General features: G+C 34.1%; 1 protein-coding gene across 9 annotated transcripts in view; it reads left to right on the forward strand.

Moving 5' to 3' along the window:
- LOC143230673 (putative N-acetylated-alpha-linked acidic dipeptidase) overlaps window positions 1-23,425 on the forward strand; it is an 87,198-nt gene that overhangs the window by 21,266 nt on the left and 42,507 nt on the right. For all 9 annotated transcript variants that reach the window (XR_013016590.1, XM_076464617.1, XM_076464610.1 and 6 more), the window contains 4 exons: window positions 3,031-3,156; window positions 5,816-6,005; window positions 19,803-19,893; window positions 20,900-21,075. Coding sequence is in view for 8 of the 9 variants with exons in the window: in XM_076464617.1 (XP_076320732.1) it covers window positions 3,031-3,156; window positions 5,816-6,005; window positions 19,803-19,893; window positions 20,900-21,075 (583 nt within the window). In the remaining variant the exon portion in view is untranslated. The remainder of the gene's footprint in view (window positions 1-3,030; window positions 3,157-5,815; window positions 6,006-19,802; window positions 19,894-20,899; window positions 21,076-23,425) is intronic.

The following is a 23,425-nucleotide window of genomic DNA, read 5'->3' on the forward strand; positions in this document are numbered from 1 at the left end:
CTAATATTTAAATTATATATACACACAAAAAATAAACATGAACTAATCACGAACTTGATATAAAAATTAAAGCTTCACATGACGGTATTAAGGTCATTTATTTGCAGTTACATGTTTCATGCTTCACTGATTACACTGCATTATAAAATGGTGGGAAAATACAGAACGTTACTGCATTCGATTGTTGATGAGAACATCATCAAAGTCATGCAATTTGTAAAGTTTCCATGAAATTATTTATACCACTATTTTAGAGGAATTTCATTTAATTCTGGCCTATATTTATGAATGAAATGTTCTCCATAGTTTTTCTGGTTTGCTCAGTCTTTTCCAACCTTATAGAATGATATTACACTGCATTTTGGGTGCTTTTTCTTTGCACATTGGTCTAAATGTTTACTCGGTCTGATTTGTTGCAGTTCTGGGTAACTTATCTGTTGTCTGTAGATAGTCATTTTGTTCTTTAATTGGTCCCCAGTCTGTCCAATGTAATCCAATCCATAATCTGCACATTTACACAATATATTAAATTTTTTGATGTACAGTCCATCTCTGTGTTGGTATGAAAAGTTTCTCCTGAACTTCTGAATTTTAAGTCTTTCTTTTCCTGAATGAGTTTGCATGTTTTGTAACATGGGTGACTGCATTGTTTAGCCCTGTTTTCCTTGGTTGACTGCTTAAACTTCAAATTTTTAAGAATTATTTTTAAATTAGGGGCTTGTCTCTTGCTTTTCACCTAAGTTGCATCAGCCAGATTATGTAGACTTTCTTTTTCTGATCCGTAGAATATTTCCTTTGATGCTTGAATTATTTTGTAAATATCTGGATTATTTGGATTGTGTGTTTGTACAAATGAAATTTTTTTGTCATTGTTTTCTCTTTGTTTGACTGCCCTCAGGGTATCTGCTGGAATATTTTTGGCTCGATCTATTCCCGTCTCAATTAAAGTTATTGGGTAGTTTCTTCATTGAAGGCAGATTGACAATTCTTGCAACCTTTGTTCCTTTATTTGGGGTCTGAGACTATGGTACATATGCACTGGGCCATGTTGAAAGGAATGTTAGTCTTTGTGTGTCTTGGATGACAAGATGTAAAGTCCAAATATTGAAATGAGTCTGTATCTTTGTGACTCTGACATTCTCATCAACAATTGAATGTAGTAACATTCTATATTTTCCCGCCATTTTATAATGCAGTGTGATCAGTGAAGCATGAAATGTGTAACTGCAATTAAATGACCTTAATACTGTCATGTGAAGCTTTAATTTATATATATACTTATAACAGTATTTTTGAAATTCATGTTAGGAGTAAGCTTATTTAGTATAGAAATATTTCCCAAAACATTTGTCAGAATTGAACTACTTTTGTACAGCAATTTTCTTGTGAATTATCTCAAAACTGATCCAATTTTGTATACCACTATCTATAAAGCTTCTTGGATCTGATCGAGTTTTGTGTAATAGTATTCATTATAAACTAACTGACAAATACGCAACTTTTATATAGCAATATTTTTGAAGAACACATGGATATCTGTAAACATACACCTGATAATCAAAGCAAAATATGAATTAACTTGAGAGTTTTCTTTTGGAATCTGGTCTAAAGTAACTAAATCCTGTAAATGTAAAAATTGGTTTTACTGTTTGTATTGAAGTTGTTTTGTTTTTTTCAATGCAGTCAGAAGATTGTGTGTGTGTGTATGTGTATAGTGCAATTTTTGCACAGTTTTATTTTTTGAGGCATAAAAGAAAATATTGGTACAATGTTTCTCAAGGTCTGTGTAAAACAGCTATCAAAACAAAATAATTCAGTTTGAAGTACAAGATGATTAAAGTGTCCAGAATAGCTCCATCATGAAAGTTTGTGAGAATAGTACAAAAATAAACTTTGTCCAAGATGTTTTAAAATGAGTTTCATTTCCTAAATATTGGTTGTATTCTTCATGCAAATTCAGAAGAAATTATTCTTTGGGTTTAATGGCATATGAACATTTTTTATTTAAGTCCCATTGTTTTGTGGTTGCTATGATTTTAAGAAATCATATATAAGTGTAAGTTTTCATAAGCTATGGGATGAAAATCGGGAAAAATGTTATAAAATGCCTAGTTGTGTGATGTATTTATATATGAAACAAGAATAAAAAAAAATTATAAATTTTACAAAAACCTGTAGGAATTGACATATACATGTAACCTAGTTAGCTATAGTTGTACAGAAAGTTTAATGCTACAAAATGTATTAAAACAACAGTCAACACTACAAAAATTGAGTTACTTAAAATGAAAAAGATTTATTCTACTTTGAATCAGACTAACATAATTACAATAAGTTGTGGAATCAGGGATAAATGTTTTAAAATTTAACTAACTGAGTTTTTGTGGTTTTGATTTCCTTACTTCAATATTTTTTGTAGCATTAATATTTTCTGTGTCACTGTAGCTAGCTAGGTTATGTATACATATCAATCCTGCTTGCCTTTATAAAATTTATATATTTTTTATTATATTTATTTCCTTTTATTACATATTTTTGTTCACCAGCTATACAAAGTATGGAATATGCATACACGTTATTCGATCTTGCTCAATATGATCTATTTTTTAAAAGATTTAAGGGATTCTTGATACCTTTCTATAAATCTATTGGTTATGAACCAAGAAATACACATTATATAGGATAAGACTAAATTATTAAGTTTAAGGTTAGAGATAAATGTTTAAAAAGTAAGAATGTTGTGTAACTGAAAGGATGTTGTATCATCTTACTTGAGTACAAATATCAAAATTTTCTTATGTGGTATATCCATATATATGCATAGTAAAAACTGATGAAACTTATAAAAAGTTGCAAAATGATCATTTTATCTGTGTATAGTAGATCCTCTTGTGAAGTAATGTTAAAATATTGTATTTTCTCTCAATTACTGGCATAAATATATACTTTAATCCTCTAAAGTCAGAATAAAGTTCAAGGTGAATAATTTGTGTATATTTCTGACATTACACTTTATTTTATCTTTAATAGGGGGATCTAGTTTATTGCCAAAACTGTTTGGAAGATAACCTGAGATTCCTTCAAGAGTCAAAAAATATTAACTTAAGTGAAAAGATCCTCATTGCTCAGATAAAACCTGGACAATTACTTGATCAGGTGAGGTTCAGTAGAAGTCACTGTTCAAATTTGATGCATGTATAATGTAGCAGCTATATTATAATCATCCATTTGAGCTGGACGTAGCTTTGTGATCGATATTTACAAATTTCAAATCTCGTTACTTGGTCAGATAACAGTATCCTGATGGTTAGTAGAGGGGTGTTATCAATCTTCTCTCTAGCCTGTTAGTTCAAGATTATGGATTTCTATTTGCAGATAATCTCTGTGTGAAACTTTGAAACAAACGTATAATAAGCTATTTTGTATATTTTGGTTTTACAAGTAAAAACACTTGCAGAGATGCCGATCATTAAGATTTGAGCATAATCATTATGATTTTGGTGTATACATTACAACTATACACTCATGCAAACAAATATTGCGACTTGTTGCAACTCTCAAATTATTATATGTTATATAGGCCTATACAATAAACTGAAAAATTGTTCCCCCAAGGCTTGAAAGGGGTGAAAAGAAAATTTCTAGTGAGATACAAATAAATTTTGATAATAAATAAGACATAGTCCAAATGACTACTTGCAATAATCATGTTTGTTATTGAAATAATAATAAATATTTGTATCTCCGTCTACCAATAGTTTAAGTGTGGTGCTTCTTCATACTAAGTACATGGGGGAATCCATAGTTATGTCATCAGTGCTTGTCAGCCAATCAGCTCTGGCAAATCTAAAAGGACTAAAACTGTGAATCAAAAATTTAGGAAAGAGTATAGTGCAAAGTATTCAATCATTGCATCAAAAGTCAGTGACAGTCATGCATTTTGTACAGTTTGTCACATCGATTTTTCTGTGGCGCATGACGGATAAACGATTGTTCCAGACATACAAAATCGGCATTTCACAAACAAAAGGCTGAGGCAAAGACAAAAATGATGCAGATAACGACATTTATGAGTAAGAATTCAGAATATGAAACCATAAATGCAGAAGTGATATTCACGCAATTCGTCATTGCTCATAATTTATCCCTAGCTCTAGCCGATCATGCAGGCCATCAATTCAAAAAAATGTTCCCAGACTCTGATATAGCGTAAAAATATGGCAGTGCTAGAACCAAAACTACAGCCATTGTACAAATGCTGGGTTGTGAAGATGACAAAATGATTTCAAGCATACTTACTTACAGTGTTTATAGTTTAGCTACAGATGGATCCACAGACATGGATGACTCAAAACTGTATCCAGTGGTTGTACGATATCTGCACGGGCTTTGTCTACAATCATTACGCTCAGTCATTTGAAATAGTTGGCATCTCTGCACTTATTACTAGTAATAAAAGTTTAGGTTAATTGATCAGTTAAAAATTATTTTGTGGTTTTTAAAAACATTAATTGCATCACCCAATTAGTTTCATTCAGAAGCAAAGCTGTGAGCTACCTATACTACCCACTGCAAAAAGTAATTGTTGAGCTGTTTAGTCACACTATTTGATGCTCACTTATAACATATGGCAATAAATCTACATTTTTAATCTTTAAAGTTATGTCTCATTTGGAAATATCAGTGATAGTGTGATTAATTCCTAACTGTTTATTATAGAATATTCTGCTTGTAAAATAACATTTGGCATAAACATTATTTATGACTATTCTCCTGTCATTTCAAAAGTGAATGTTGAATTTTGTGTGTGTGTGCAGCTTTTCAAATGGGAGACAGATGAACATTCATTGAGACACCACAATTCACAATACATATATGAACAAAAAACTTATTTTAATTTTTAGATTTTAAGCATTTTTATATTTTTATGTTTACTATTTCCTTTACTTAAATGTTATGTTTTGTTAAAGCAGAATAAGCTACCATGGTTGTAGTTATTTGGAAAATTTGTGTAAACATTGCAATTCTAGTGTTTTATCATATACTAGAACAACAGTGAGTTTCTTTTGTTTTCTTAACTTCAGAGTCACAAGACAAGTTTTTCTTATTTTCCAACTTTTCAACAGACCAAACATACAATAGCAGTTGAACAGACACTTTTAACTATCTCATATTTGTTGTTCTGGAAATTATATAGTAGTTTAGATAATAATTTTATTTGTAGTTTCTCGAGTTTCAATGCAGATTAGGTGTAAACTGCTTGTATGAATCTAGTAGGGTATAAAATTTAGTATAATAATAGTAATTTCTTAAACCAAACAATTCTGTGTTGTGTTTTTTTATTCTTTTTACTTTAAAATAGTAGTATAGATTTTTCATAACATTTTAAATTAAGTATTCTAATGTCTTGGTAAAATATTCAATAGAGATTTTTTTTTCCCATAATTGATGTGACAGATATGTTTATATACTCATATCTTTTATTTTTTTGACTCTTTGTTGGCTTATTTAATAAAACTACTTATTTATTGCAGTTTTCCTGTTACTTTGTTTCATCGTGTAATAACTATTATTCAAAGTGTTAATATTCAAGATTTTTAGTTATAATAGAAAACATATTTACAACATGTGCCATTTCAAAGAACAAAACTCGCATATACTAAAACTAAGCTCATTGCCAGTGTTTTAGAATTAAAACTGTACCATTGTAATTGATCCTGAATAAACTACATTGAAAACATAAGTTTTGTCTGTTTTATTGTTTCTGCTTCCAGAAGTATGCTTGTGAATGACATTATTTGTTGTTTTTTTTAAGATTCAGACAGTGCAAAAGTACAATGTAGCAGGACTGCTTCTGTATCCATATCCCAAATTATACAATCCACCTTTATTAGGAGGAAAGTCACATTCAGACACATTGTGGCTTCGAGCTAATGGAATTCCTCATTTCTCATTACTACAAAATAGTGTTGGTGATCCACTAACTCCAGGCTACCCAGCCACAGGTAGGATGTATAGAAACCTCTTTTCTGTTGTTAAGTTTTTTTAGAGAATGATATATTTATGAAAAAAGTGTTGGATGAATAATGAAAGATACAAGAATTCTCCACATGAAAATGAAATTATCTTCACTGTTTGTTGTATATCTACATTTAATTTCTGTCATAGTTGTAAAATCTGTAAATGGTTTGTGAAAACGTCTTTTTGGGTGAAAATCACGTTATTCATGTGATAGAAAATAACTGTTTTCTTTCTTGTTATATTAAAACTAATTTCAAAATATACAACTTTTTATTTGACACAGTTTTTTTCTGTTAACATAGTTCTTACAAAGCTTTCCATTGTGTTTGCTTACATATTTATTAATTATTAATGTGGCTCCATAGAGGAACATCTGAAGGAAGTAGATGAAGGTAGTAAGTAACTATATTTTGAGTCCTGTTGTTTAATTATATTTTATTGTAATTGCTTTACAACACATTTTGAGTAGCTGTTAATCCACTGATTAGAAATATAACTTTCATTTATTTAGTCAACCTCTTTGGGCGAATTATTTTTAGCCTTTATTTACTCAGTTTTTTGACAGAAAAGTAAAAATAAAATATGGGAAATTATGGTTAAACACTTTTAAATTTAAGGTTTTTAAATACCAAATACTGCTTTGACACATCAGTAAGAATATTGTGTGATACACTATACAATGTAAGAAAATCTTAATACATTTTATTTCCTACATTTTACAGATATTTTAATTCTGAGATGATAATTTGAGACACTTGCATGTGTTTTTGTGTGAATAGCACCATTGTGTGATGACATCATCTTTTTGATACAAAAGTCCTACAGTAATTGAAAGGTGACACACCTCTGTATACACTAGCCCCTCTTCCATGCTTTTGCACTCAAGAAGCTTCATACTTTATTTAAGGACTGTAGAGTGCAGACATGTTTAACTTTCATGTCTGTGTTCAGTTTATATGGATTCACTTTGATTTTTGTTTTCTTTGGCTATTGTTTCAAAAGCTTTCAAATTTTTATTAAAAATTCTCAACTGATTTGTACTTAGTCATGAGTGTGAGACATTGTTTGTACTCTGGCTTTACTTGTGCTGATGCCTTTGGAGACTCATTTAACTTTTATAGCCATTGGAGTCATTGTTCATTACCACATGCTTTATGGGCCTCCTAACCCTGTCCTGTTGGCTGAAATTCTTTCTTCTCAGCAGGGAATGATCTTTTAGGTTACAAACTTTATGTGGTTTGCTTTGGTTGTTACTTTACCATTTGTAAAATTATTTTACTTTGCACCCTGTAGTTGCTGGATTTCTCTCTATGCATCTCTCCATCTCTTTTACCTATGCTTTTTAGTATTTTTTGTTTTCTCTGTTCCTGGCCCTCAATTCTTGGATTCATCATATTTTTCTCCTTGTTATTTATTATATTTTACACTATTTCCTTCAAACATTAGCTGTTATCTCATGCTCAAATTCCTTATCCTCATATCTTCAGTCTTATAGTTTAATTAGACTTTATCATAATTGCTTTACAACACATATTTGTATAATTTGTATTTTCTATTTGCTCCCCCCCTTTGTGTGGATTCCTGTTGTTAGAAGGTTCTGTTCTTTCAGTTTACCTTCTCTGGGATCAAAACATCCACTTATGTGTTTGCCATGCATGGTGACCCATGAAGGGGAGGAGAGGATCCTTGTGGTTCAGGGGTCCAACCCTAACACACCACTTTGGCCTTGAATTCCTGTAGACAGCCAGCCTTGGGGTGGCTCCCCTTGGGTCAATTGGCTGGTCCATTCAGGTTAGGGTCAACCAAGTACCAGTGTTGGATGTTTTCAACAGGTGTTGTGGACATTATATCTGATGCTTGTATTTGGGTATAGTGTTTACAAAACCTTGGCGTTGATGCAGTGTCCTTGTTTGACATTGTAGTGTGTTCTCTCATTGGGCTCCATGGTGGGTGTGGTCAGTGGGCACAAAATTTCTTTTTTCATTATGGATACTCCAATTAAAAATTTTAATAAAATAGTGAAAAAACAGCCCATAGGTAAACGACCATGTCTTGAAGGTTCTGAGCAGCGATCCTCACCATCTGTATCACCTGTTGTACTTCATTTCCTTATATTGCATTCACTTATAGACAAACTTTTGGGCAAATGTCTTCCTTTTTCATTGAGAATGGACTAGAGGGACTTGCTGGTTTTATAAAGTCAGTGAAGGAGCTTCAATCTAGTGACATATTAGTGGAAACATTCACATGTCAACACAGTGAAACTCCTCTTGCATTCAAAGGCAATTGGGGATATACCTATTGAGGTTACACCTTGTGCTACTTTGAATTCATCAGGGGGAGTTATTGTTGAGAGGGATTTCAAGAACATCCCAGAGTCAGAGGTTCTTGCTGGTTTCTTCACCCAAGGATTTTCTGCAGTGAGGCATATATCCACTCACAAAAATGGAATTATGATGCTGACCAATGTCCCATTCTTACATTCATGTCACCATGTCCACCTGCCACCATCAAGACAGGTTATCTTAATTGCAAGGTATTTCCTTACATTCCAAACCCTCTTAGATGTTTCCAGTGTTAGCGGTTCAGTTACTCAAAGACATCATGTCGTGGTTCCTAACTTATGCTCATTGTGGTGGCAAGGACCATGATGCCTATGAGTGTGAAACGAATCCTTGTTGCATCAGTTGCGATAGATCTCGCGTGTTCTACTTTCGTTCTTGCCCTAAATGGTTGGAAGAAAAAGAGGTGCAACGTTTGAAAACAATTCGTAATATTACTTATCATCCACCACTTCATCTCGAACGTATGCTGCTGCACTTCATTCCACAACTACAGTGGGAGTTCAGACAGATCTTTCTGTGCCTCCAAAAGAATTGTTCTCAAAACAAATGAAAAGTCTTTTGACCTTCATGGTTAAAAGGTTGATGGATTAACTTCAACACCCATCTTTGTCCCTTCCATACATTCCAACAAATCCCAAGATCCCCTTCCTTTGGTTTTGGGTACAGGCATTTCCTTGGATACATCTTCTCCAACTCCACGATGCAAAATGATCATTTGTTCATATCCTCATTCGCTAGAATCCTCTTCCAACAACATAGACCTTCCCAATCGACCTGGGGCAGGATCCATGGAGGTGAATAGATCTTCCTTGAATAAAGACAAAGAAAAAAGACTTGGTCATAAACAGAAGGGTTCTCCACGCAATTCACCTACATGTAAATAAAAATGGCCATCTTGATACAATGGAACTGTTGAGGTTTACATTTCAATCTGGATGATATCAAAACACTGATTGCTTCCTACCATCCTGTATGTCTCTCCTTACAGGAAACATTTCTGAAACCTGTCAGTACAGTCACCTTTTAGCAGTTTTCTTTGTACAGAAATGACAGGCTGTGTGATGGATGAGTACGTGGAAGGGTGGAACTGTTGGTTGATCAGCATGTACCTCCCCTGTCTTTGCCACTCGACACACCCTTGGAGGCAGTAGCCATCCGTGTTTCCTTGGATTGTACCATCACTGTTTGTTCTGTATACCTGTCACCTAGAGAGACCTGTGATCAATCAGACCTTGGTACTTTCATTGAACAGTTGCCATCTCCCTTTTTAATCTTGTGGGACTTTAATGGACAACATCCCCTCTGGGGAAGTGATGATATTGATGGGAGGGGTTGCTCTGTAGAGTGTACGGTCTCTAATCACGACCTTTCTCTTATCAGTAGTGGTTCTTATACTTATTTTAATGCACCTAGTCAGACCTTTACTGCTACTGATCTCTCAGTTTGCTCCCCTTCACTAATCCCCCACTTTTCATGGAGGGTTGATAGTAATCCACAAGGCAGTGATCGTTTTCCTATAATTTTGAGAGAGACTGGCTGTGGTCGATGCCACCCGACCAGCATGCTCCTGTGGAAGCTGGATCAAGGAAACTGGCCGTCTTTCACTGCTCTTGTACAACTTGATCCTGCCATTGTCTGTAAGCTATCAGTAGATGGCTGTGTGGCAGCAGTAACTGACTGTATTATGCAGGCAGCTACTCAGTGTATTCCTCAAACCTCGACATGTTTTCCACAATATCCTTGTCTGTGGTGGAATCCTGCTTGCCACATAGCATGGAAGGCTCACAAAATAGGCCTGGGATATTTTTAGTAGGTATCCCACACTCTTGCACTGCATCGCTTTCCAGCAGACCTGTGCATATGTTTGATGGGTAAGACATCAACAACAGGAGGAATCTTGGATAAAGTTGATAACCAGCATATCTTCTCCAACCAGTTCCAAAGTCATATGAACAAGATTCAGAAGGTCAGTGGGCGATAAAATTCTGTCCTTCTCTTGATCTTGCTCTCTGACAGCCAGGAAGTAGCTGATACTCTGGGTGAAAGCTTTTCCTGGGTATCTAGCACTTCTTCTTCCTCCACCTTATTAACCATCAAGACTAGGGCAGAGTGATTACTTCTTTCCTTTTGAGCTGATTGTCTCTGTTACTATCGTCATCCCTTTACACTGGTGGAACTTAAACTGGCTCTTCATCGGTCTGGCAGTACAACGGTCGAACCTGATGATGTATGCTATGAAATGCTGCACCATCTATCTCCTGCTTCTCTTGCTATTCTTCTGATTGTTTCCAACTGGATCTGGCAGAAGAATGTTTTTCCTGGTGCCTGGTACCAGGCTATTGACTTACCTTTCTCTAAGCCTGGGAAGGATCACAAGATTACTTCATACTATCATCCAATTGTTTTGACAAGCTGTATCTGTAAGACCTAAGAGAGGATGGTTGATTCTTGTCTTGTTTGGTTCCTACAATCAAACAACCAGTGTGGGTTTTGATGACAGAGCTCCACCATAGATCACCTGATTTAACTTGAAATGTCAATCAGAGAAGCCTTTCTCAATCTTTTTAAAGATATATCGTATTTATATTTGATCGAAATTTTACTATGGATCACTGGTCTGTAGCTCTGTCAGGACCTCAGCCTTAAAAATGCTAGTCCTCATTCATCATCAAGGACTTTGGTTCTGCACCGGGGCTTTCTGCACTTTCCCAGTTCAGAGCTTATATACGGTGTCTCATGAACCTTCTTTGCACCTCTTCTGTTTGCAACTGTCTTTACTACATGCTTCAATATAGTTTTTACATAGTATAGACCTTAGTTTTGTGCCTGGTTTTTGAATAAATTTGGTATTAACCGGAATGTCATATTTTGTTACTAGTTTCTAGTTTGTTACTAGTGCTTGGTTTCAAAAAGTCTATACTGTGTAAAAACTACGCTGACAAACACTACACCAACATTATTTATAAAATACAATGTGATAATTGCCACGACTTCTATACTGGAGAAACAAGCAGAAAAATGGAAACCAGATTCAAAGATCACAAAACGTCATCTTCACACTTTTTTGAATACTGCAAATTAAATAAACACAACATAGCCATAAAAACACCCAAATACTAACTAAAGAAACAAACATAAACAAATACAAAATTAAAGAATCCTTACTTGTACAACAACTCAAGCCCAAAATAAACCAATACAAAGGAACACCTTTATACCTATGTTAATAAATATAATCATACATCTAACCATGCCCTCTACTTTCCTATATTCAATAACATAACCCCCTCCAAACATGTGGTCAGTTATCTCTTTCGTTTTTTATGAACCTGATGATGAACAAAGAATGTTGAAACGTTGTTCGCTCCTCTACAAAAAATTTTCTGAACCCTTACCAGCCAATTTTACATATATACTTCTGACCCCCCCCCCATCTTTCATGAGGTTTGTTTGGTTAGACATATCCCTTTTTGATCATTTTACCACCCTTCTTATCTCCACGTTTCCTCTCTTATGGTCTTTTATTCCTCATCCCTAGGATCTTGCTGTTAATTTTTCTGCTAGGCCTGATATTTCCTCTTTCTTCATACCTGCTCTTCTATTTGTTTCCTCCTTGAGATTTTTGGATATAAACATTACTCTCTTTATTAGGCTTTATTGTTAATGTCTCCTTAACTGCCCCTTGAGATTACTTCCTCTCCTTGGTGAAGGGACCTCCCAGACAAGGTTCTGTAAAACAGTTTACCTCTTCTGGGATCTGAACATCCACCAACATGTTTGACATGCATGGTGACCTGTAAAGGAGAGTAGAGAGTTGTGGTGATTGAAGGATCCAATCCTAACACACCACTTTGGCTTTGAATTCCTGTAGATGGGTGGCACCTCCTGGAACTGTCAAGTGGTCAATTTGGGCTAGGGTTGGATGTTCTCAAAAGGTGTTGTGCACATTGTGTCTGCTCATATTCAGGCATAGTGCTCACAAAATCCTGGTGTCTCTGCAGTGTTTTTGTTTGTCATTGCAGTGTGTCCCCTCATAGTGCTCTGTGGTGGGTGATGACAGTGGACACTGAATTATTCTTGTTTTATAATGGATACCCCCATTCGTGACCAAAAAAATACAAACGAAAAACAGAAAACAAAACAGATTATTGGAAAATGACCATGTATGAACGACTATAAAAGAGTCACCATCAAACTCAGACTCAAAACTGCCATTTTTCATTCTGCATTTATTATCTGAGAAATCTTTGGGTTAGTTGTCCCCCTTTCTTATTCAAAATTAATTAGAGGGGCTTGCTGGCTCCCTCAAATCAGTAATGAAGCTGCACTTAGGAGACATCTAGTTGGAAACATTTTCCCCACAACACACCAAACTTTTCCTGAATTTGAAGAACATTGGGAATATTCCAATCGAAGTTACTCCCCATGCGACCCTGAATTCCTCCAAAGGAGTTATCGTTGAGATAAACATTTTAGATTTGGAGATCCTAGCTGGTTTTTCCAGTTAAGGTGTTTCTGCACTGTGCCAAATCTCCTTTTGCAAGGATGGAATTATGACACCATGTTTTGATTTTCACATTTACATCACCACATTTTACCTGTCATAGCCAAAGCAGGTTATCTGAATTGTAAGGTAAAACCATACATTCCCAACCATCTTAGATGTTTCCAGTGTCAGTAGTTTGGTCACTAGATGATATTATGTTATTCTTCTTTAACACTTGCTTGTTGTGGTGGCAAAGACCATGATGCCTACAAGCACAAACTGGAACCACACTGTGCTAACTGTAATGGTTCATACTCCTGTTACTCTAGTTCTGGCCCTAAGTGGGTTGGGGAGAAAAAGATGCCATGTACTGTGAACAATGTTTTCTTCCCAGAGGTTCAGAAGTTATTTTCTACCACCCCATCTCGGACATATGCTGATGCACTACTTTCCACTGCCACAGTGGGAATGCAGAGAGATTTCTCTGTGCCTTCAATGGAGTAGTTTGCAAAACATCTGAAGAGTCTTTTATCCTCCATGGTTAGAAGAGTTGATGAGTCTATGTCTTCTCCCATCTCTATTCCTGCCACTCCTTTTAGTGGCTGCTTGGGTCCACTTTTTTTGTCTTTAGGTTCAGACATTTCCTTGGGTCCATTTTTCACCAGCCTCAAGATGCACAATGATTATTACATGAATCTTCATCCAAAGACAGACCTGCATAGTTGATTGACCCAAGACAGGATTCATGGAAGTCAATATATCTGTCCAATAAAAAATACAACAACAACAAAAAACACGTGGTTTGTTCAAATGTATATGAAATTAAGGAATTGATTGATTCTTATCATCCTGTCTTTCCATACAGGAAATGTTTCTGAAACCTGCCAATGCAATCACGTTTCGGCAGTTTTCTTCATACAGAAATGGCAGGCTGTGTGATGGAGGAGTGTACAGAGGGGTAGTACTGCTGGTCAGTCAGCATTAGCCTGCCTTGTCTTTGCCAGTCGATACACCCTTGGAGGTATAGCCGTTCATGTTTCTTTTGGTCATACTATCACTATTTGTTCTCTCTACCTGTCTCCTGGAGAGACCTAAGATCAGTCGAACTTTGATGTTCTTGCTGAACGATTACCATCTCCCTTTTTAATCCTGGGGGATTTTAATGGACATAATCCCCTCTGGGGTGGTGCTGACATTGATGGGAGGGGTTGTTTTGTTTCTGGATTACCATTTTATACATTCTGGATCTAAAATGCCATTATTTACTATCTCTTACTAGCAACAAGCTAGTCCATAAAATTATCTGGGGTGGTGCTGACATTGATGGGAGGGAGGTTGGTCTATAGAGCATATGCCCTCGGATCACAATCTTTCTCTCTTCCCACTTATTTTCATGCATCTAGTCAGTTTTTTACTGCTATTAATCTCTGCTCCCCATCACTTTTCTCTTATTTTTCCTGAAGGGTTGACAGTAACCCACAGGGCAGTGACCATTTTCCTGTCATTTTGAGAGAAACTGGCTGTGGTCGATGTCGCCCTACACGTGTTTTTTGATTAAAGTTGGACCGGACCAACTGGCCCTCTTTCATTGTTCTCTCAGAACTTGATTCTGCCATCGATAGAAGACTGAGTGGCAGTAGTGAATGACTGTATTGTCAAAGTAGCTGCTCAGTGTATTCCTAAAACCGTGACACACCACAGTATACTCATCCTGCCTGCCTCATGACATGGAAGACTCAAAAACGGGCCTGGTATACTTTTCATAGGTATCCCACGTTTTCGAATCGCATTGCTTTTCAGGGAGCCTGTGCATCTTCTTGACAGATCAGACATCAAAGGCAGAAGGAGTCTTTAATTAAGTACACAACTTGTATCTCTTCTACTACGAGTTCCAGAGTTATGTGGGACAAGTTTTGGAAGGTCAATGAGCAGTAAACTTGTGCCTCTCTTTCAGCTTTTCTCTTTGATGGCCAGGAAGTTACTGATGCTCTCAGCAAAAATGTTTCTTGTGCATCTAGAGCTTCTGCTTCATCCCTCAGTTTCTTAGAGTTTTCCATCCTTAGTGGGCCATGCTTTTTCAGAATAGATGGTCTGCTACTGTTTCGTTTGGCCTTTGTATGCAGACACAGTTGGTTAAATTAGGTTTGTCCTTGGATGACTTTGATGTCTTCACTTGTCAGCCCATCCTATCATGGCTTATTATCATCTCCAAGTGTGACCCTGTCGAGTAACCAGTTCACAACTACAAATAATCACCCAGCTTTACCTCTGTCACTATGCTGGTAATACAACTTACATCTTCAATAATTATGTAATACTTTAATAAAATATGTGGAAGTAACTTATAATGTATATGAAGCAATACAAATACAGTACACATTCTTTTATTCTGTTAACACTCTGTGTTGTTTTCAAACTATTTCAAATTTTTAACCATTAATAATTTTTCATAAGAATGAAAAAATCTGGTTACTAAAATCCCAATGTCATTGTTTCTTGTTTGTGTGATATAGAATATTCCTACAATTCATTAAAAAATGTTTACAGTTCATTGTGTGTGCTGTGACTACCATAGAAGAAACTGTATCAATTCTAACTTGATACCAAGTAAAAAATGTAAAATGCTCTTGAGTATTACAGAATTTTGTCTTCACTGTTAATACCACCATTAAGTGTAATAAGAATTATTTAAGTATATCATAATTTTGAAATAACTAGCACTAGCCTATTACAAAATTTAGAGTTCACATTCCATGCCATTACTAAGTTCAATAAAAATTATTTAAGTATAATATAATTTTAAAATATCTCTACTTCTTAACATTCTTCTACACAAGTTTAAGACAGAATAAACCTCTCAATTCTCATTCTCTCTCTCTCTTTCAATGGGCATCTTTTTCTGGTCTTGTCATGAAGTTTTAGTGAATTTCATTCAAAATTTAATTAAGCTACTACCTTTCCTTGTTTTATATATCATGAATGATGGTATAAAAAAACATAGCAAATAATCCATATTTTAAAAGTTTATAAGTTTTAAGTTAATATTTTTATAATATTTTATTTTATTTATTTAGGCAATGCATGACTTTTATTTTATAGCTTTCAATATTATTTGGTTAAAAAGCCATGAAATAAACAAGCAGATCCCTCCTGTCACATCCTCTTTTTTAGAAACTTCCAATAGTTCTCTTTGCCTTTCAATACTATATTATTTATAACCAACAGAAAACACAATGTTTTCATCTGTCAAATGTTTTCTGTAAAATTAATTGTCCAATTTGCTTTCAGTTCAAGTTTTATTTCAATGGGAAACACATAAGCTAAGATAGTTTTAATGGCTCTTGGCACCTAAGTAGAAAACAAGAAAAATTGTGACATTTATGGGGCATTATTATTCTGTGTTCTTTGTTGCTTTATTTAATTAAATAAAAAATTATTTAGCACGGTAGTACCTTTTAATATATTTAAAAAATAGATGGGTTAAGTGTCATTAATAGTTGACACCAAAGAAAGAAGACCCAGTTAAGTACTTTTTTCTTGTTTTTCATGTGTATTCTTTATTTATTATTTTAACAGTAACTAAACTGAAAAAATAAACATTTTATGCTAGTTTAGTTAAGGTTCATGTAGGTGAAATAAATAATAATAATAATAAAAAAAATTAGGAGACACAGTCATGAGTAGCTAGTGCATAATGTAATTCAATAGTATAATGTAAGCTGCATCTTCTCCAAGTGGTTTAGAATGTACAATTGCAAGAGTTGTAATTAGTCAGGGCTAAAATGGCAATAAACAGTAAATTTAATAATAAATAGGTGTGTACTGTAATGAGTGTAAAGCTATTTGCAAAACATTAAACAAGTGTAATTTCATGTGATTTTTAAGTCATTCTAGAAAGAAAAATAATAGTAATTTAGATATATTATTTGTTTCTGTTAGTTACAAAGTAACTCAGTAGCAAAGCACTGTTTTGGCCCCATTAGTCAAAAGTATTGGGTTCATGTTCTGGTCCCAGTCTCTTTTCATATAAAAGTTTAAATTGTAATGAACAATACAGTTTGTTTTTTTATGTGAGAACTGTTTCACTAAAGACTTATTTGGCCACAAAGTTTTTACATTGTTTTTATTATTTGTAAAGGGTATTATACCATGATTTTAGAGAGATGTATACATTACATGGTAAGGCACATCTCAAAGAATCTTGAAGAACAATACGGAAGATACAGCTTTTAGATCACTTGTTTATAGAGATTAATCACATGACTAAAAGATAATTGTTTGTTACTGTTGAAGTACTATAAAGATTGAATTTATAAATTTTAAGATTAGCACTTGGTTGTGTCTAGCTTTATTCATTACAATGTTTAATGTGTTAGAAAAGTTTAATTTTCAGTTGATGCATTTTGATAAAAGACTGTCTTCTAATTTTGAGGAATTGAGTCCTTTGGCAGTGTAATTATAAGTGGAATTAAAGCTAACACATACACACAAATTACATTTGTTAGTGTGATTATATGCCCTGTAGTTTCATGTCATCATGAGCTACACTTCTTCTGTTAACCATCTTTCCCATTTTCTTGCTGTTATTGATACATATGATTAGTTTATTTTAAATTTCTTTAGTTTTGTGTCGTTATACTTTTCAATAAAACCTCATCTCCAATTATAACTATCACTTGATTGCCAGGTTTTCTTCTTTTGCTCATTTAAGCATTGTTCTGATATTTGTTCTTGCTTGGTGTGGTGGGGCATATAAATTCCCTGTTATCCTGTCTCTGATACTTAGCATTGCACGATAATTGAGCGGGAGGAGGTGGGAGTAACTGTTGTTTGGGATTGTCATTGATCTTACTTGTAGAGAGATAGACATGCATAGGGATCTGTGGTGGTTCTCTGGGAGCCTCTAAATGCTCAATTCTGGAAGCAAATGGGTTTGTTTTTTTCTGTGCTGTATTTTAACCTGTTGGCTTTTTAGTCTTCCTATGGGGCAGTAGTAAGTTTGCGAACTTGTAGCACTGGGGTATGTGGTTCAGTTCCCTTTGGTGAACATGGCAGATAGCTCAACACTGCTTTGCTCTAACAAAACAAATATACTTCACAAAAGTTGTTCCAATCAATGGTAAACAAAATATTTAAAAAAAGGCCACTTTGGAATAAGCCACTTTTTATTTGTTTTCTAATGTTGGTTCTTTGAGAGTGTGATGTTTTGAGTTTTTTTCAGTTGCTTTTGAGCCTGCTCTTTACTTGATGGCTGAAAGGTCTGAAGTATATTTTTAGTTTTCTCTCAGTCCACAGATATTGGACTGGAAGATTTACTTCTCAGTTATATGAAGGGGACAATTATGCATTATCTGATATGCTGCCAGAACTTTGTGATTTTAGCCTACCATCACCAACTGGAAGAATTTTCAACTCTCAAATAATATTCCTATTTCTCAAATTTCATTGTTCTTGAGTAAATTCCTTCACTCTTGGAGAAGAGGTGAAGTTGGAGGTCCTCCTACTTGGGTCCCCGGATGTTTTTCCCAGATAGTGGTATATGTGACACCAGCTTGTTCAGGAGATTATTCATAATACAGGTTTAGGTTTGATGCTTTACTATTAGGTTGGAGTATGCCTGTCCTTTCTCTTTGATCAGTATAAATTCAGTTCATTGTTCATGGAAGAGAGTTCAGTATCTCTATAATTAGTGTGTCCTTAGTTGAGCACAGTTGTTCCACATTCTCCCCATGATTTCACGAGCAGGTGGAATGTGCCTAGCTCACACGACTGGGGAGTGAGGATGAAATTTCATAATTACAGACTGGATGAAATTTCGTTTCCTTTGGTTGAGTATGACATACAAGATCCTGTTATTTTGAGCCAAGGGTGTTACCTTTTAGACTTTTTTATGTTGAGAAGAAGGTTTCTTCATTTCAATATTGCTTATTTTCTTGTTTTTATTGCAGTGACTCAGAATGCATCATTCTATGGTTACAGGTTGGGATCCAGTCATGAATATATGTATACTTATTGTGGTCCAATTGTCCTAGGCACCAGCATGGGATACAGAGACCAATACCATTTAATTTCAACCCTGAATAGGGTTGGGGCTGGCCTAGAGTGATGATCACTCATGTAAAGTTCCACCCATGATACAAGAATTAAATTCAGGGTAAAGAGCATACCTGTTCTGGAGGTAGTGCAGTTTCCCAACTAGGGTGCTTGTCATTTATTGATACATCCATGGTCTGTGTAGACACTATTGATAATGTTATCACTGGCCCCTTCATCTTCTCAGTGTGGGATTCTACCTGTAAATGGTATGCATGCATTGGAAATTAACCTTTTCCTAAATTGAGAATGTATGTTTTATTAATACCTGTTTTCACTGATGTGATACTGCTAATTGTTTGTACCGCTTGTTTCATATGGTGGTTCTGATTGTTTCATGTGACAGTACTAATGTTTAATGTGGTGGTTGTAGTTGTTTCACATGATAGTACTAATGTTTGATGTAGTACTTTTAGCTGTTTCACATTATGGTACTAATGTTTGAAATGATGGTGCTAGTTGTTTCATGTGTCAGTGCTAATATTTGATGAGGTGGTAATAGTTGTTTCATGTTGTGGTGCTGATGTTTGATGTGATGGTTCCAGTTGTTTCATGTGGTGGTACTAATTTTTGATGTGATGGTTCTAGTTTTTCATGTGATACTGCAAATTGTTTGTACTAGTCATTTCATATGGTGGTTCTGGTTGTTTCAAGAAACATTTTTGTCACTTAGTATTATCTCTTCCTTAAGATAATAAAATTGATATGAAGATTTCCATTGGGTTGTTAAATTGTTTTGTGTAATGATGACTGAAGGAAACCTTTGGGGATTTAATTTGTATTTTTATTTGTGAATATGTTGTTTCATATTACTTTGTTCATTGGAGTAATAGAAACAAACCTCCCTTTTGTTTCAGAAACAGCCTACAGAATTGAGCAGGAACAGCTAAAACTACCAAAAGTTCTAATTCAGACTTTGAGCTATGGAGATGCATACCACATAATTAGGTAAAAATATTTATATCTGACAGATCTTAAATCAGTACATGAGTAAACTTAAAATCTATGTGGGTTAGAATGTGTTGGCTCTTCAGTTGGACTTCCTCCCTATTAACATGTGCTAAAGATATTTTGAATCCCACTATTTATAAATGTAAAAATTAATAATAGTTTCAGTCATTTGAGCTAATAAAATAAAACTCACTTTATTACTTACAAACACATGAAAAGTAAGTTTTGTTTCTAAGATGTACACAGCTGACTAGTATATTGATACTGGAAAAAAAGCATTATAAGGTTTCTTTTCTCATATAAGCCTTTACGTTAAATTGTTATGTTCAACAGTAATGCACATTTAGCATTACAAAAGACTTGACAAAACAGAATAAGATTAATTGACAAAAAATTGCTAGTCATGTACATAGAGTTATTGATTCTATAAAATTCCTCAGAAAAGCTACCACCAGTATAAGCAAATATTTGTGTAGTATTGTTTAGTTATAGTCAGTAGCAGGGAAATATAGTTAAGTAAGAAAACAAATGTTTATTTTAATGCATAATAACCAAATGTATGAAGTATAAGATGCTGTTTCAGTGTATTGTCAAATATACATCCTGTAGTCTAATGCAGTAGAAAAAAAACTACTAAGAGTGTAAAGAAGTTATCAGATAACAGCCACATGTTTTAAAAATAGTCACATCTTTAAAGTTGCAGCTTACTTGAATTATTTTGTTAATTAAGGAGTGAATAGGTTAAAAATAAAAAAAATTAATTAAAAGCTTAAACTTGAATACTTTTAATTAACCCATAAACGGTGGTCATCATCAGTTTATGCTGATACCTACAACATTCCCACTGCCATAAATTTGTTTCTGTAAACAAAAAAATTCTGTCCACTTGCAGATTTAAAAATATAAGCACTAATTTTTAAACTGAGATTATTCATAAATTAATACAGATTTACACATATTAAGTTTTTATGTTGATTTTTGGTTGTTGTGTGCTTGTCTTTAGTTCTCTGGCTGGAGAAGAAGCTCCAGAGTCATGGCAGGGAGGGTTCAACTTCACTTACAGGCTTGGGCCTGGTTTCTTGAATAACAAGACGAAGTTATATATGGAAGTGAACAATCAACAAGAGAAGAAAAAGATCAGTAATGTTCTGGGATACATCATGGGAAAAGTAGAGCCTGGTAGGTTATTAAAAAAATAAAGAAAAAATGCAACGTGTAAATTTCAAAAATATATTTCATATATCAAAGGAAAACTAGGGCTCAAGCCCTACACACATCAAGCACATAATTGTAACATCAAATACTTGTTACATGAGAAGAAAAGTAGAGCCTACTATACACACCTATTTATTTATTATGTATTTACTTTCATCACAGGAAAATTAGAAATTTGTACAGACATCAGATATGTATTTTTGATATAAAAAAGTAAAACTGGGTATGCATTTTCAGATTTGTATTTGCTACATTACAGAAATTGTAGAAACTTGTAGCTAAATATCAATAAGTAAAAAACTTTAAGCAGTATAAAACATTTTAGAATGAGCAGCTATGTTCTAAATCATATGATTTTTATGTTAAAAGTGAGAAAAATAAATATAAAATATCATTGATAAGTAATTTCTCATTATGAAAGTGATGAAATTAAAATACCTTAAATTACTAATAAAAGCTGTAGCATTTTGATGCTTATTCTTGACTGTTTGTTTTACACTCTTGTGCAAATTAATTGAAACAAATGGTCATTTTACAATATTTTCAGCATGCCAGGTGATGTAGGCTCGCTGGACTCACTGATTTCCTTTAATAGTCATTTTTTCACACAGACGGCGTCATTAGCTGGGTTTTGCAGTACAGTCGATCTATTTTTGGGATATATATGATGAAATTTTGAGGAATGTTACATAAATCGTAATTACGTTAGAAGGGCAAGGAGACCAGTCAAAAAAACAAGTTGTTACCAACTCGATGAAGAAAAAATGGTATCAGTGGGGTCTGAAATACAAGAACTGGATGCAAGAACAATGGAGGAAGGTGTTATTCAGTGACAAGACTCATTTCTTCGTACAGGGTCAAAGAAGTCTGCATGTTTGCAGATCTCCAGGTGAGAAACTTCGAGAATCTCACATCAATCAGTTCGTAAAACATCCATTAAAGATGGTTTGGGACTCTTTCAGCCACTATGGCATCAGAGGTTTACATGTCGTAGAAGGTATGATGAGAGAACCACAGTATATCGAAGTTTTGCAGAGAAGAGTCATTCCAGAATTGAAAAAAGAGATTTCTGGCATTTTTTAGCAAGATCTGGCTCTGTGCCACACATCAAAACTTGTGAAGAATTTTATGACTACAACGCGAATAAAGGTGCTGGACTGGCCTGGAAACTCTCCGGACTTAAATCCTATTGAAAAACTTTGGGCAATTTTTAAAGAAAGACTTCAGGGAAAAGATTTTACTATGAAAGATAAGCTGATTGAAGCCATAATTGAGGTGTGGTACTGCGAACCAAAAATTAGTAAAGATTGCAGTTAACTTGTGGACTCTATGTGAAAGCAGATTAATGATTTTTTGAAAAATAAAGGTGGTCATATCATGTATTAATTTGTGAGTAATTTTTGGATTCTCAGAAATAAAATGCAAAATATTGAAAAAAATCATAATTTTCCATCTTGTTTCAATTAATTTGAACAAGGGTGTATTTGCACTGAATAACCACCTTTTAATAATACTTTCCTTATTGGTACCCTTTTCTGCACCAATAAATTAAATTCAATATTATATAAGTATTAAGTTTTTAATTTTATAAGGCAGTATTTAAAAAAAAAAAATCCTAAATATCCCATAGTTTGAAAATTGTGATATTTACTCTCCAGATCTTTCCTCTTTTCTTCCTTATTTACCATCCCTTTGAGGAATATGGAATTTAAAGTAAATTATTTATTATAATGTTGTTATTACTCAGGCAAAGCATAATGTTTATAATTCTCAATCTTATTTGGTCATACAACTACAAACTAGAAAATCAGTCCTCTTTTGCTACATTTACCTATCACAAATTACTGTTAGTTTTATACTGTTATTTATAACCACTAGAAAGACAAAGTTTTAATCAGTCAAATGACGTGATATATTACTTTGTTTTCAATATAGAGTGTTGTTTATTTTGTCTTCAGTTTGAAAGTTTTTTGCAGTGTTCCCATTGACAAGTTTAAAGTAAGATTTAAATTCTCTTTAGTCAAAGTTAGAAAGCCATATAAATTATATTAGCTGTAGGAAATTGTTTGCTTTGCATTTCAGTGAGCATGTTTGTGTTTTGATTATTTGTTTGCACAAAGCTCTTCAGTATGATTGTTTCTTGCCATAATTTTAAAAGGTTTTAAAGTACAGCTGTAAAGCAATAAGATAAAGGAAGGGCAATTTTGAAAAGTACTAACCTTGGCTTTAAGAATAAACAGCATGTTATACTATCATTCATTCTAGATTTTTCAACTTTTTATTTTGCCTGTTATTGCTGAGTTTACTACAGCTT

This window comes from Tachypleus tridentatus, chromosome 10, assembly GCF_004210375.1.
Source record: "Tachypleus tridentatus isolate NWPU-2018 chromosome 10, ASM421037v1, whole genome shotgun sequence".
In the NCBI taxonomy this organism is placed as follows: domain Eukaryota; kingdom Metazoa; phylum Arthropoda; class Merostomata; order Xiphosura; family Limulidae; genus Tachypleus; species Tachypleus tridentatus.